Source organism: Gorilla gorilla, chromosome 1 (genome assembly GCF_029281585.2).
Source record: "Gorilla gorilla gorilla isolate KB3781 chromosome 1, NHGRI_mGorGor1-v2.1_pri, whole genome shotgun sequence".
Taxonomy (NCBI): Eukaryota; Metazoa; Chordata; class Mammalia; order Primates; family Hominidae; genus Gorilla; species Gorilla gorilla.
In genome coordinates this window covers 15,004,158-15,018,024 of record NC_073224.2, presented here as the reverse complement: position 1 = coordinate 15,018,024, position 13,867 = coordinate 15,004,158, and the positions used below count along the sequence as shown (strand labels likewise).

At 43.9% G+C, this 13,867-nt stretch overlaps 1 protein-coding gene across 2 annotated transcripts in view; it reads right to left on the bottom strand.

The window, feature by feature from the left end:
- Positions 1-1,691: 1,691 nt before the first annotated feature.
- Positions 1,692-13,867, bottom strand: part of GREM2 (gremlin 2, DAN family BMP antagonist) — a 124,866-nt gene continuing 112,690 nt past the window's right edge. For both annotated transcript variants that reach the window (XM_055373806.2, XM_019032139.4), the window contains one exon: positions 1,692-5,216. In XM_055373806.2, coding sequence (XP_055229781.1) covers positions 4,709-5,216 — 508 coding nt within the window. In that variant the 3' untranslated portion in view covers positions 1,692-4,708. The remainder of the gene's footprint in view (positions 5,217-13,867) is intronic.

Below are 13,867 nucleotides of genomic sequence, written 5' to 3'. Positions count from 1 at the left end.
CCAACACCTGGAGACCCAGTGAACCACCATGGCTCCCTCCTAATGTGGGGGCATACAGCGTCTACTAGAGTCCTCCAAGCTCTGGCTCTCAGTGGGCCCACGGGTCCACAGACTAACCTGGTGATCCTTTCCCTCATTTCCAAATATGTAATTGGAAGGGACACTCTTGGTAGTTTGAAGAACCCTCACATCGATTCTTGAGTTCTTAGGTAAGAGCTATTGTAGTGGGGAAAGACAAATGGAAGCCCCTGAAGCTGCTCCCCACCCTAGAAGAAAGAGTAAATCAAAAATGACGCTGAATTCCAGAAGGAATCGGGGAAATTATGAACCTCTCATAGACTTTAATAGTGTAGTAACCCTGGCTATATTGTGATTTACTTCACCATGCTGGCTCCTACAAAAATCAAATGGAACATGGCAGGATGTTCCAGCAGTAGCCCCAGTTACACCTACTGCACTCAGTGTGAACTCTTTGCTAAAGCGGATTAAAACAACTTCCAGAACTTTACCTGGCAAGTGTGTTTTCCATCATCCCGGTGGGTGAGAGGACCAGAGGTAGTCTGCGTTCCAACGGGATGAACTGTTTATATTTATGGCCTTGTCCCCAGACAATGTAAGTTATTATGCTCTTTGTCAAAATGTAAACTGAAGGGACATTCTATAAATCACGACACAGATTCATCATATGATTGACATCATATAATAGGACCAGTTGAGAGGTATGGGGCAAGTTATGCTGGAGGACTTGGTAAGCGCACACTCCATACACCTTAGAAAGTGGGCAATAAACCTTATAAAAATTCAGGAAACTTCTGATTCTGGGTAAGATGCATTAGACATATTTTTTTCCTATTCCCTCCACTAAAATCTCCGGATGTTATGTGTGTGTAAGTGTATACACTATATACACTATACACCATATATACACCATTCTCTCCTTTTTCTCGCACAATACATACACTATACACTATATATATAGTGTGTATATACACATGCACACACACATATAACAAACACATGAGGCTGTAGAAGGTGGAGAAAAGAAGGCAGAGAAGGTAGGAAACTCGGGATTCAAGGAATGATATGGCAGTGATTTCCCTGGTTTTGTTTGTTTTGCCTTATATTCTAGACTAAATACTAGCGAAGTCAGTAACATCAATGGATACAAACAACAACAAAAACTGCACGGTTTCCCGTATTTTGTTTTTGGTAAGTTGAATGGGCATCTGCTGTGTGTGAGAAGCAGGGTGAAGGGGTGGCAAGGTTGGGGATTAAGGAGAATTCAGAAAATAACATGATGAATAAGACATCTTAGGCTGCTCTGCCTATGAAGTAGGCATTCTTTATTCCTCTACTTTCTTAATAAACTTGCTTTCACTTAAAAAGTTTTCATTGCATTATTGATGACTTGGTCTTATTGTTATCATTCATGCAGACATTAATAATCAGTGGTGATAGGTCAATCATTAAATAAGCTTTCTGGGAATATATACCTTCTAAGTTGTTCACACAATAGCAAAAGTCATTTTCATTGACTTTATAACTTAAAAATCATCTGGCCAACTTCAAAAACAAGTGAGTTAGAATATGTTAGCAGTGAAATATTCTGTCCCATTTAATAAACTAAGATGAATTATTTCCTAGGAAGTTGAGTTTAATTCCTTTGAAGCCTACACAGTGGATCAACCATGTGCAGTTTGATTGTGGATTTTATTTTTTATTGATTACAGAGTTTTCTTAAATGGCAGATTAAGTCAATTAATAGAAAAATGGAGATGCTATAAACTAAGAAATATTTAAATTAAGAAATGTTGGAACTCATGAGGAGTAAATGTGAAAATGAACAAAACTCAGAACAAGTGTGTCCCTGGTGCTAACGGAGAGACTAACAGCGGACTTCCATTTGCTGCAGTTTCTCAAGGTTTCCTTGTTTAGTGTGTCTCATTCAGCCAGCACAGTGAGAATAGTCTGTCTTCAGCTGGCAGGGGATGTGGAAGAGGCTTGGAAGCTTCCAAAGACCAGGATTGAGGGCCACCTCCATCACTTCTGCTCCTTGGATGCCTGATGCTATTTCTCTTAGAAGATTCCAGACCCCAAAGGAGATCATGTGACATAAGCTAGAGGTTGAACTCACCATGGTTGAACAAAAACACTCTGAACGCACAGTGCTGCTTCACAGCTCACTGCAACAAGTTAAAAATTCCACTTTTGTGGCACGTCACACCGGGATCACATATAATCCTAGATTATCTTTATTTGTTCTATAATTTAATAGTATACCTATAAAATAATTACATTATACTTATAGCTTTTCTTCATTTATAAACAAAACAAAAAAATTAAATACAATTTGAGCCATTATAAGGTAAACTTTGTACATACGATAACCCCAGAAGGAGCTTCACACTGCAGCATATCATATTGCTTTCATTGCTACACCCACAATTGGGTTCGAAGAGAGTGTGCTCGTGTTTGCATTCTGTAAGTTCTTAGCTTAATCCCTCCCCTATCTGTGTGGGTTCCATGTTAATAAAATGATAGGGGTTGGCTCTGCAGCTGGTCAGAGACTCTCCTCCACTCACCTCCCAATCCACCCCTAGCCTCCATTACAATCACGTAAATTTCCTTCCTTCACAGCTTTTCTGCTGCATGTTCTGCCACTGAGTCTGACTTGAGGTTTTCCACCAAATGCAAAAATCACTCCTGACCTTGAACACCCTTCTCTCCATTTTCGCTCTGTCCTCAGGTTCCAGCCCTCAAGGATTTCTTTTGATTTCTGCCTCCTGAGTTCAGGCTGTATATACCCATTTATGAAACCAAGACCCCCTCTGCCACAGCACATTCTTGCTCAGGTCTCATGGTGTTGCAGAAATGACAGAAATGCACCTTGCAGTGCAGTGGCCTGAGATAGATTCACCAACCCACCCCACCCCAATCCTTGCTCTTCAAGCGAATGTCTCTAGATCCACCATCACTACCTAGTATCAGGAAGCTAAGTCCCCACAGCGGCTTGCAGAGGGTCTCTCTCACATACTAGGGAAGTGGCCCCTCACAGGAACACTTACCGGGGAATCATCAGTGAAAGGTTTTCAAAGTTTACTGATTCCCACCAATGGCAGCTCATTCACATTTGTCAGATTCCATAAGCATTACTCACAGGGAAGCCTTCCTGGGGCAACTGAGCAAAGGATCCCAGAAGAAGTATATAATTTCGCTGGAAAATAAGTTACGTCTACTTCCGTATATCAAGAGACCACAGCATGGAAACGTCAACAATTCATTATAAAAACAAAAGGTGACCTAATGTTTGTTCGTCCCTTTTGAAGTCTATTCTTTGAAAAGGAAGCATGGTTTGTGCAGAACAGTTCAACTAGATTACTACTCTATATCTTTTATTCCTTACTCCCTTCTATACCACAAAGCGACTCAACTCCTTATATTTTTCAATATCCCTTTCTTTTTCTCTTTCTTTTAACAGGAAATATTTTTTGCTTAGTGTCATGGCAGTGAAAGTAGTATACGGTTTCACCCCACATATGCATATTCCACATTATAGGGGCTTTCTAGTTTCCGGTCATCAATTTCCCAACGAATGCCCTTCCCTATACCTATCCGTCCCAAGCCAATTTCTACATTGTGCTGCAATGCTTAGTAACTTCAGTGAAATAATATTCAAAGTAAAAATCACAACTCCTCCCATCTCCCTGCCCAATCTAAAAATAGGTGCATGACAGTGAATTGCTGACCAGGCATTTTTTTTTCTGAGTAAAACACCTTCTGGGCCTGCTGTCATCCTTACTCCGAATGGTGCTGCAAGCCAGAGTCAAAACATGTGAAATAATACATGAATAGGTCTATAATACTTTTTAACAGCTCTTTACAATATACGGTCACTTATAAAACCAGCGTTAATATAGAGACCTTTGTGTGTGATAATATTCTAATTGCAGCAATAATAGCATGCACACCAGAGTTCATCTTTAGTCCACAAATAGGGGGCGGGGACAGTGAGGAAGAAGAGGCGGTAGGGACTTGAGGATGGGGGATTGTGTAGCCTGCTCTGCTCAAGGTTTCCCGGGAAGCCCACTTCGGGATCCAAGTGGCTCAAGTTGTCTTCTTGGTATCAGGTTTATTAGGAGACGCCCCGTCCACCGACATATTTATGGAGGTTGCACATATCCTCATCACAGCAGCAACCGAGGGCAGCCTGCCAGTCACAAGAATGAGCGCTCCCAGCCAGAGGTCCAGGGACCAGCAGGAGAGGTCTGAGGGGCCGCTCAGAAAAGTGACGCATCCTTCACTTCGCGCGGGAAAGGGGCGAGCTGGAGTGCAGGGCGGGGCCAGGGAAATCCTTGCTTTTCCACATGGTGGAAACATCAATGCCGGATTTACAGTGCATCACCTTGAAAGGTCCTCTCTGACTGCTGGGTGGCGGTGGTGGTTTTCCAGCATTTTCCTTCGGGCCTGATCCACCACCTGGTTTAGGGGGCACAGGTGGGACCCGGGGTCGGTCAGGAACACATCAGCAAAAGCTCCACTTGCGATCCACGTTTGTGACAAGGACGCCGTCAGCCCTAAGAGAAGTGCTTGCTGCTGAGGGGGAACACCAGGCAGCGTGAGAGTGGGCTCGGAGGGCAGGGACAGAGGCGGCGGCGGCGCCACCCAGCGGCCGGGCGCGCGCGGGGCTGAGCTGCGTCCGGCCCGGCGCTCACTGCTTGTCCGAGTCGCTCAGGTTCACGGACATGCACCGGCACTGCTTCACCTTCTGGATTTTCTTGAGTCGGAAGGGTGGGTCCAGGCCGGGGCACTCGAGCTCCACGAGGACGGAGGTGACGCGCTGGGGCTTGCAGAAGGCGCAGGACTGGAAGGACTCCTCCTCCTTCTTCACGTGCCGCGGGATGTAGAAGGAGTTGCACTGGCCGTAGCAGAAGCGGTTGAGGATGGTGCGGCTCCGGCAGCCCTCCTCGCTCACCGTCTGCCGCAGCGGCTGCGTCTTGCACCAGTCACTCTTGAGGTACTTGCGCTCGGTGACCACCAGGGCCTCCTGGCTGGAGGCCAGCACCTCCTTGATCTGGTGCTGCCATCTCTCCGAGTTGTTGCTGCTGCCGTCCTTGTAAGGAGAGGGGATGGCGCCCGCCGGCCGGTTCTTCCGGGCTTCCGCCACCTTCACCAGCACCGCCACCAGGAACAAGGACAGGGAAAGCTTCCAGAACATCCTGCAACGAGAAAAGAGAGGGGCTGGCTGTGAAGGGCTGTAGAGTACGGGATCAATCTTACTTATTTTTTTTATTTTAGACATGGTCTGGCTCTGTTGCCCAGGCTGGAGTGCAGGGGCACGTAGCTTGCTGCAGGCTCAAACTCTGGGATCCTCCTGCCTCAGCCTCCTGTGTGGCTAGAACTACAGGCTTGCACCACCACGCCCATCTACTTTCTTTTTATTTTTTTTTTGTAGAGATGGGATCTCACCATGTTACCCAGGCTGGTCTGGAACTCCTGGCCTCAAGCGCTCCTCTGCCTCAGCCTCCCAAAGCCCTGGGATCATAGGCGTGAGCCACCACGTCTTTTTAATGCTGTACGGTTTTACTAGCAGTGACAGTCAGGTGGGGCATGGCAGACTGATGGCTGCCCAGGGGCAGCTGGAGGTGAAAAGGGATTAAATGGTGCAAGTGTAGGCAGTTAGGACTGCACCCCCCATAATGCCTGGAAGGCAAGGAGGCGGACAAAATGGCCAGTAACTTAGGCAGTAAATGCAGTTAGAAAACACGCGTGTTGAACAGTTACAGAAGTACAAGCAAATGCTGGGAAGAGAGACCTCAAGCCAGTTTGCAGAAGTACCAATAATAGTTAATACTCAATATTCACAGTGTTTTACTTTGTGCCAAGTGCTGTCCTAAGAGTACATCTCATTTACATGTATATCTCATTTCATCCTAAAAATAGCCTTCAGTTGGAGGTGGTATTATGACCCCTTTACAGTGAAGGGGTCACTTTACAGTGAAGGAAACTGAGGCTGGGGCCCACAGAAGTTGAGTCATTTACCTGAGGTCACACAACCACTAAACAATGGCCCAGGATTTGAAGCCAGCCAGGCATCTACCTCCAGAGCCATCAATGTTAACCAGCAGACATGGATATGATTACAAAAATTAGTAAGTACAAAGTAGAGAGAAGATGGGTGTTGTTCACAAGTTTCTTTAAAAATGAGTATTAAAGATAGAACTGGACATAGGCTAGGAAAATTACTAGTTGCGTCTGTATTATTACATATGAATAATAACATTAGCATTTAACATCTGCACACAGATATTCCAATCATTCAAATGAGTCATAAATCAGAGTCTCCTAGTAGAAACTAATTCCCAGGTGTGAATTAAGAAATTTCCCTAGCTGACTTTGGGAGGCCGAGGCAGGCAGATCACGAGGTCAGGGGATCGAGACCATCCTGGCTAACACGGTGAAGCCCTGTCTCTACTAAAAATACAAAAAATTAGCCAGGCGTGGTGGCAGGCACCTGTAGTCCCAGCCAGTCGGGAGGCTGAGGCAGGAGAATGGCATGAACCTGGGAGGCGGAGCTTGCAATGAGCTGAGATGGCGTCACTGTACTCCAGCCTGTGCGACAGAGCGAGACTCTGGCTCAGAAAAAAAAATAAAAATAAAAAAATAGAAATTTCCCTAGCTGTATTAAAACTGTCTGATGACAATGCAAAGTGTCATCTCATTTGTATTAGGAGACTATGACACAAATTCAATAGGAATGAGAATTGGAGAGAAATTATTCTTATGCTATCTAAAACGTGGCTTGCAGGGGGCAAGCCAAAGTCTGACTAAAGTGAAAGATAGACTTCAAAGTGTAATTCACATTTTAAATTTTTGTATTTTTAGTAGTAGCCCCAAGGAACACTAATACCCAGCAATATTGAGGACTCTGATCTCTTTTTACAACGGTAGCTACCAATGTGGCTGTTACCAACATCATCATCATCTTTATGTTTACTCATTTTCTGTTTTACCTTCTCTAGGACTCCATGAATTCCCATTCTTTTAACATGCATACCCTAAAATGGACGTGTAACAATTATATATACGTCATATGTATCATATAGTAATATAGTATATATCAGTTATGTTATATTTATCAATCATGAGTATATAGAAATGCCCAAAATTGAATGTTAAGTATGTTAAATGTTTGAATTTTTTACGTCTTAAATATATCCATGCTAATGGTAATAGCAAATATTTATTGATTCTCAAAGTACATCAAACACTTACAGTTTACTTTCATGTGTAGACGTATTTAATGATCAGAGTTCTATGAAGTAGGTACTATTATTTTCTTCATTTTATGGATGAGGACACTAAGGCATTGACAGGCTGCCAAGATTCTACAGCCAGTATGTGAAATATTTGAATCCAGGCATCCCGGCTCCAGAATCTGAGCTCTGGGTGAGTATAGGTACCTCTTTGTTAAAAATATTTACGTTAAAATATCTATGCTAAAATTATTTCTCTGAGTCTCAGTCTAAACCACAAGAGGCCTTTGCATGCCACCTTGGAGATGATTCCTTTGTTCATCAAGTATTCATGGAACGTTTATTCTGGAGTAAGCACTGTGATAGGCTTTGTGAATTCCAGTATCTTAGAGAATAAGGCAGAGGTTTTTTTTGTTTTTGTTGTTGTTTTTTTTTGATGGCGTCTCACTCTATCACCAGGCTGGAATGCAGTGGCACGATCTCAGCTCACTGCAACCTCTGCCTCCCAAGTTCAAGCAATTCTCCTGCTTCAGCCTCCCAAGTAGCTGAGATTACAGGCGCGCGCCACCAGGCCCAGCTAATTTTTGTATTTTTAGTAGAGACACGGTTTCACTATGTTGGCCAGGCTGGTCTCGAACTCCTGACCTCAAGTGATCTGCCGGCCTCGGCCTCCCAAAGTGCTGGGATTACAGGCCACTGTGCCAGGCTAAGGCAAAGTTCTCACAGGGTTGGACGAGCCTTTACAAGATCTCCCCACTCCCCTGCATCTCACCAGCCTCCGTCCTCTCTCCCACTTGCTCACTCTGCTCCAGCCATACTGGAAACAGCCTATCTGTTTCTAGAATGAGCTTGGCATTCTTGTGCTCTAGAGCCTTACCTTGTCTTTCTCCCAAATGTCTACTTGGCCTTCTTCCTCACAGTCTTCAACTCTTTGCTCGGTTACCACCTCTGTAGCGAAGGCTTAGAGTTACCTTCACCACCATTGTGGACGTCACCGTCTCCTCCTTCCCTGCTTTATCTTCCTCCAGGGAACTTATCATCTAACGAGATAGTATTTCATAATCACACTTGTCTTTCTTGTCTGACTTTTCTCCTGGGAATGTAAGGTCCAAGAGACAAGGCCTGCCTGTTTTGTTCATTGTCATGTCTCCTGCTCTCAGAACAGTGCCTGGTGTACAGTAGGCACTCAATAAATGTGTTAAGGCCAGGCGCAGTGGCTCATGCCTGTAATCCCAGCACTTTGGGAGGCCAAGGTGGGCGGATCCCCTGAGGTCAGGAGTTTGAGACCAGCCTGGCCAAAATGGTGAAACCCCGTCTCTACTAAAAATACAAAAAAATTAGCTGGGCGTGGTGGCACACACCTGTAGTCCCAGCTACTCAGGAGGGTGAGGCAGGAGAATCGCTTGAACCCGGGAGGCAGAGGTTGCAGTGAGCCGAGATCATGCCATTGCACTCCAGCCTGGGCAACAAGAGTGAAACTCCATCTCAAAAAAAAAAAAATGTTGAACGAAATATAGATACTATACAGGTCATTGCCTTCAACAAGTCTGTAATTAAGAAGCTAGAGAAAGGCATGCACGTGACTGCGTGACAAAGGTATTTAGGAACGATGGCCTGGGTCCTTGTGGTAGTGATCCTGTGACCAACGGCATCTGAATCACCTGTGGTACTTTACAGTGCACATTCCTGGGCTCAAGAAGCATTCTTTTTTTAAAAAGTTTTAATTAAATTTTTTAAAATTTTTAATGTTTGTGGGTACATAATAGGTATATATATTTATGGAGTACATGAGATCTTTTGATACAGGCCCCAAAGCATTCTGGGTCAGTAGTGTTGGGGTGGGGTTTCAGATCTGTATTTCTAAAAATTGCCTCACCTAATTCTGATGGGATCCAATGGCCACAAAGGATAGTGAGGGCAAAAGGGAAAAGCATCGGTTCTACCTGGAGAAGGAGCAGGAGGAGCTTAGGAAGTCACAAGTAAGTGGGTCCCTTGAAATAACAGGATTCCTCAGGGCGATGATATGGGCAAAAGCAAAGGGGTTTGGTACTGTCGATGACGCTGGGCAAAGGGAGTAAAAAAAAAAAATTGAAAGCAGAAAGGAGAAAAAAAAGAAGTTTTTTTTTTTTGCAAAAACATTTTGTCCAGCACAATTATTAAAATTTTCACGCCTCATTTTTAAAGGGTTTTTCTCCTGCCTCCTTAGTTGCACACATGAAATGTCATATGAAAATGGCCACGCTTCCAGCTGGCTCAGGCCAAGTGTCAAGTATGGGACTCGCTCAGCTTACATAGCTTATTATATTTGTGGAATGATTTGTGATCTCAATAGCCTCTTAAAAAGAAAGTATTTTGGTTCCATTTTAATAATTTCCGAAATTATTAACATTCTGAGTAAATATAACCAAGAGTTTGCAAGTCCCAGCCAGGAAAGATTGACAGAGTCAGTCTGGTCCTCAATTCCTAGTTCCAGTAACAGCTTCACATGCATGGTTGATAGACTCAAAAATGCACGCTTTCCTTCAACAGGTCCTAGATCTTATCGGAGAGAACAGAGCTAAGACAGAGCTGACAGAGCTAAATCAGATCAATTTGAGGCAAAAACTCTTAGGGCCAATAGTATTAGATGTGGTGCTGGGCATTCTTTGAACTCATTAACATGTTTTCAAAACATCTGGCAATCATCCTTAGAAGTTAGGTCTCACGGGAAGCTAAGCAAAAATGCAAACCTTCAACTTTCAGGAAGGGGGAAAAGTGGTTGAGGAAATCTCGATGACCGGGGCGAAGTCAGTCTCTTCTCTCTTTCCTTTCCTACATCTCATTTCTTTTCTTCTTCACACATAGCAATAGTAAGATGGCCAAGGATCTGGCATCTCACTGTCAGACAGGTAAGTAGGCAAGAGGTGTTCGGCCATGGTGACCCACAGTGACTGTGAGGCTGTATCCTCCTACTTCAGAGCATTCAGGCTCTGAAGTTGAGCCAGCAACTGCTAACGGCACCTACACTGCTGGCCTTTGGCTGTGCAGAGTTCACCAGGGGAGAGAACGTCCGTTCTCTTGCTTGCCTCTGTCCGTTCGCTCACCATCCCTGCAAAAGCATGTCAGCGGCCCCGCCAGGACCTGAATTTAGCACTTTATAGAAAGTCCCACTCTGTCCTGAACCACTTTGCTAATCAGAAAAATGGTTGGCACACAATTAACCTCTCAGGAATGTTGCCACCCCTGCCAGTAACGACAGCACGAGGATACTTCATTTTATTCTCACATCTTGTATTTGGCTTGTATCAGAAGAAACTCATAAATAAATCCTGTTGGTTTTATTAACCATCTTTCTGGCCTGACCATGTTCTCAATTTACAAGGGGTGCCAGGACTGTAAATGCTGATGGTCTAAGCAGACTGGGTTGGCCAAAGTTGGTTGTGCAAAGAGAGAGGTAGTGGAAGTGCTTTCCTTTTAAGTGAACGCCCTCAGGCCTGGCCTCTGTAGATACCAGAATAAGGACTGCACAGGCCAAAGCAAGCTAGTATTTAGGCAGCTAAAGAATCCATCACAGGCCCCTTCTATCAGCCGTTCCTAAAAGTGGCAAGACCTGAACAGGGGTTCTACAATAGGAGCTTGAACAATAAAACTTCCTGATTTCTAGGAAAGAATACAGTAGTGCTGAGTCATCCTTCCTTACAGGCAAATGCAAGTGACCAATGGCAAAGGGTACAGCTAAGCTGATGAACTCACTCCAAGAGTGGCCTTGAGTTTTAGAAGTCAAATCAAGTTAGCCCTGGGCTGTGCAGGAATGGTGAATGGCTGGGGCTGAAACTTTTTCTACAACCTGAGGATTTTATGGCATTCTTGGAAAGTTGAAGGGAAGTCCCCAGGGCTGAATAGCTGAATACTGATAGGCACATCTGGGATAAACTTGCTCCTATTACCCAAGTGAAAACCATGGCAGAACCAAACAAAACTCCCAACAAGATTACACTTCAGAGGTCATTTTTACGAGGTTTAGTACTGCCACAGCCTCAGCTACTAAAGGCACTTCATCGATGACTTGGATTCTTAGGCTGGGAGGGTGGTGGTCTGGCTCTTCAATTAAACCTTTAGAGACAGAGGTCGATGTTTCTTGGCCCTGGGATCAGGGATCATCCTCGCAGCCAAAGATTGCTTGCTTGCTGAAACCACTTACCCCCAGCTTCTATAAACTAAGGCAAACTATGGCCCACAGGCCAAACCCAACCTGAGATCTGTTTTGTAAATAAAGTTATGTTGGAACACAGCCACAGCCACTCATTTAGTCTATGGCTGCTTTGGTGCTATAAGGGCAGAGTGAGTGGTGGAGACCTGATAATATAATGCCCATGGTCTAAAATATTTACTTTCTGGGCTTTTACAGAAACACTTTGCTAAGTCCTGCTCCAAACATTTTCTATCCAATTCAATCTTTGCCTTCTCTTTAGTGTTGAACTCTTTTGCCAGAAAAGTAGCTTTCAATTTTAAAATTTCTAACTATGAAACATTTCAAACAGAGAGCAAAACAGAAAATATAACAATAGGTACTCACCAGAAAGATGAAAACAATACTGACATTTCCCATTTTTATTTTGCAATCTCTCTTTCAGTTTTGAAAACGTTAATATAAGTAAAGCTAAAATGCTCTCCTATCTCCTCATCCCTCACTGAGATGATCAGCATCCCAAAGTTAGTATTCGTCGTTCCTGTTGATGCTTTTGCTGCTCATGTTCTGTGTATCAGAGTATGTTTGTGTGTGTGGGTAATCTTTTTTTTTTTTTTTTCCAGACAGAGTCTTGCTCTGTTGCCCAGGCTGGAGTGCAGTGGCGCGATCTTGGCTCACTGCAAGCTCCGCCTCCCAGGTTCATGCCATTCTCCTGCCTCAGCCTCCCGAGTAACTGGGACTACAGGTGCCCGCCACCACACCTGGCTAATTTTTTTTTTGTATTTTTAATAGAGACAAGGTTTCACCGTGTTGGCCAGGCTGGTCTCGAACTTCTAGCCTCAAGTGATCCATTCGCTTTGGCCTCCCAAAGTGCTGGGATTACAAGCGTGAGCTACTGTGCCCGGCCGATAATGTTTACATAAATTATATCACACTCTTTTGCAACTTCTTCCCCAAGAGATATGTGTTTGGGATTTTATGCACATGGATATTTGTAGAAGGAGCCTGTTTATCCCCACCACTGAATATTAAAGCACAGTTTATTCATTCAGCTTATGGAGGAACAGGTTTTTTGCTTCTAGTTTTTCACTATTGCCAATAGTGCCGCACTGAACGTTTTTGCATGTGTTTATTTATGCCCATCTGTTAGAGTTTTTCTAGAGGAGGCACCGGGCAGTGGAAATGCTGGGTCACAGGATATGTACAACTTGAGCTTGACTAAGTTGTGCCGAGTTGCTTTCCAAATGCCAGTACCAGTATCCTTTCCCCTGGGTAATATGTGAGTCCCTGCTGGTGCACATATTTGCTAATTCTTGGTGTTACCAGATTCATCACCTTTTGCCTATCTGAAACATTTGAGATGGCATCTAACGATGATTTTAATTTGCATCTCTCTGATTGTACATCAAGCTCATATGCCATGGCTGTGTGACTGAAAATAAATGATTACAACTTACCCGAAGTGAGAGAAATTAAAATATGAGGAAAGGAAAAATAAGAGTTTCCAACTATAAATCTTCTGAACTGTCATGGAAATAATAGGAAGTGACTTGCAACTTCAAAGCAGAAAGATCAGGGCATCCCACATGACTCAGAAGTTTGAAATCCAAATGGATTCATTTACTTTTCCAAGTGACATTGCCTGAGTGGAACATTGACTATCATTTTGTTCCAGGAGAAGCTTAATTTCATCTGGAAAAATTATATTATGTTTTCTTAAAAAGGTTTTCAACAGAGAAGAAATGATACTATCATTACTTACTTTGACTTCTGGACAGCAAATGCATCATTAGGGAATTTGTAATCAACGTTCTAAATCTTTGAAGAAATTGTTGGGATAAATTCAGGATAGGAAATGGAATGCTGAAGCAAGATGGCAGCAAAGCATTAAATTAAATAAGGAGATGAATGAGGAAGCGCTTGGAAAGCTGTGCGTGTATACACACGTGGGCTGCTTCTCTCTAGGGTACATCCACGTGCGGATGGCAGGGAGAACGTGGTTTCTGGGCCCTGAGCTGCCCATGTTGTGACCCTGTGTGACTCACTCCCAGGCTTCTCTGGGTTCTCCCCTGTAAAATGGTGTTAATGGCACTTGCCACCCTCTGGACCCTGTTGCTGTCAGAATAATGTGACACTGAAATCACATCAAAACCCAAGAACCCTCCGAGCAAAAAGGACCATGAGTTTTATTTGAAAGGAAGGAAGAAATCAGAAGCTATCCATTAGAATTTTACAGCCAGTGACATTGTTCTCTGCAGCCATTAGGCAGTACCTAAATATTTTTTTTTTTTTGGATAAAGATTTTAGACTGCTGCCCGAAACACCAATCATGCTCTCGTGATTCCACACCCCAAAGACCCCCTCTTCGACCTTCCTAGGACAGCATTCTGTGTCCAGTGAGAGCTAAAATAGCAGACGTCCACTTCCCTCGGAGCAGAGTATAGCT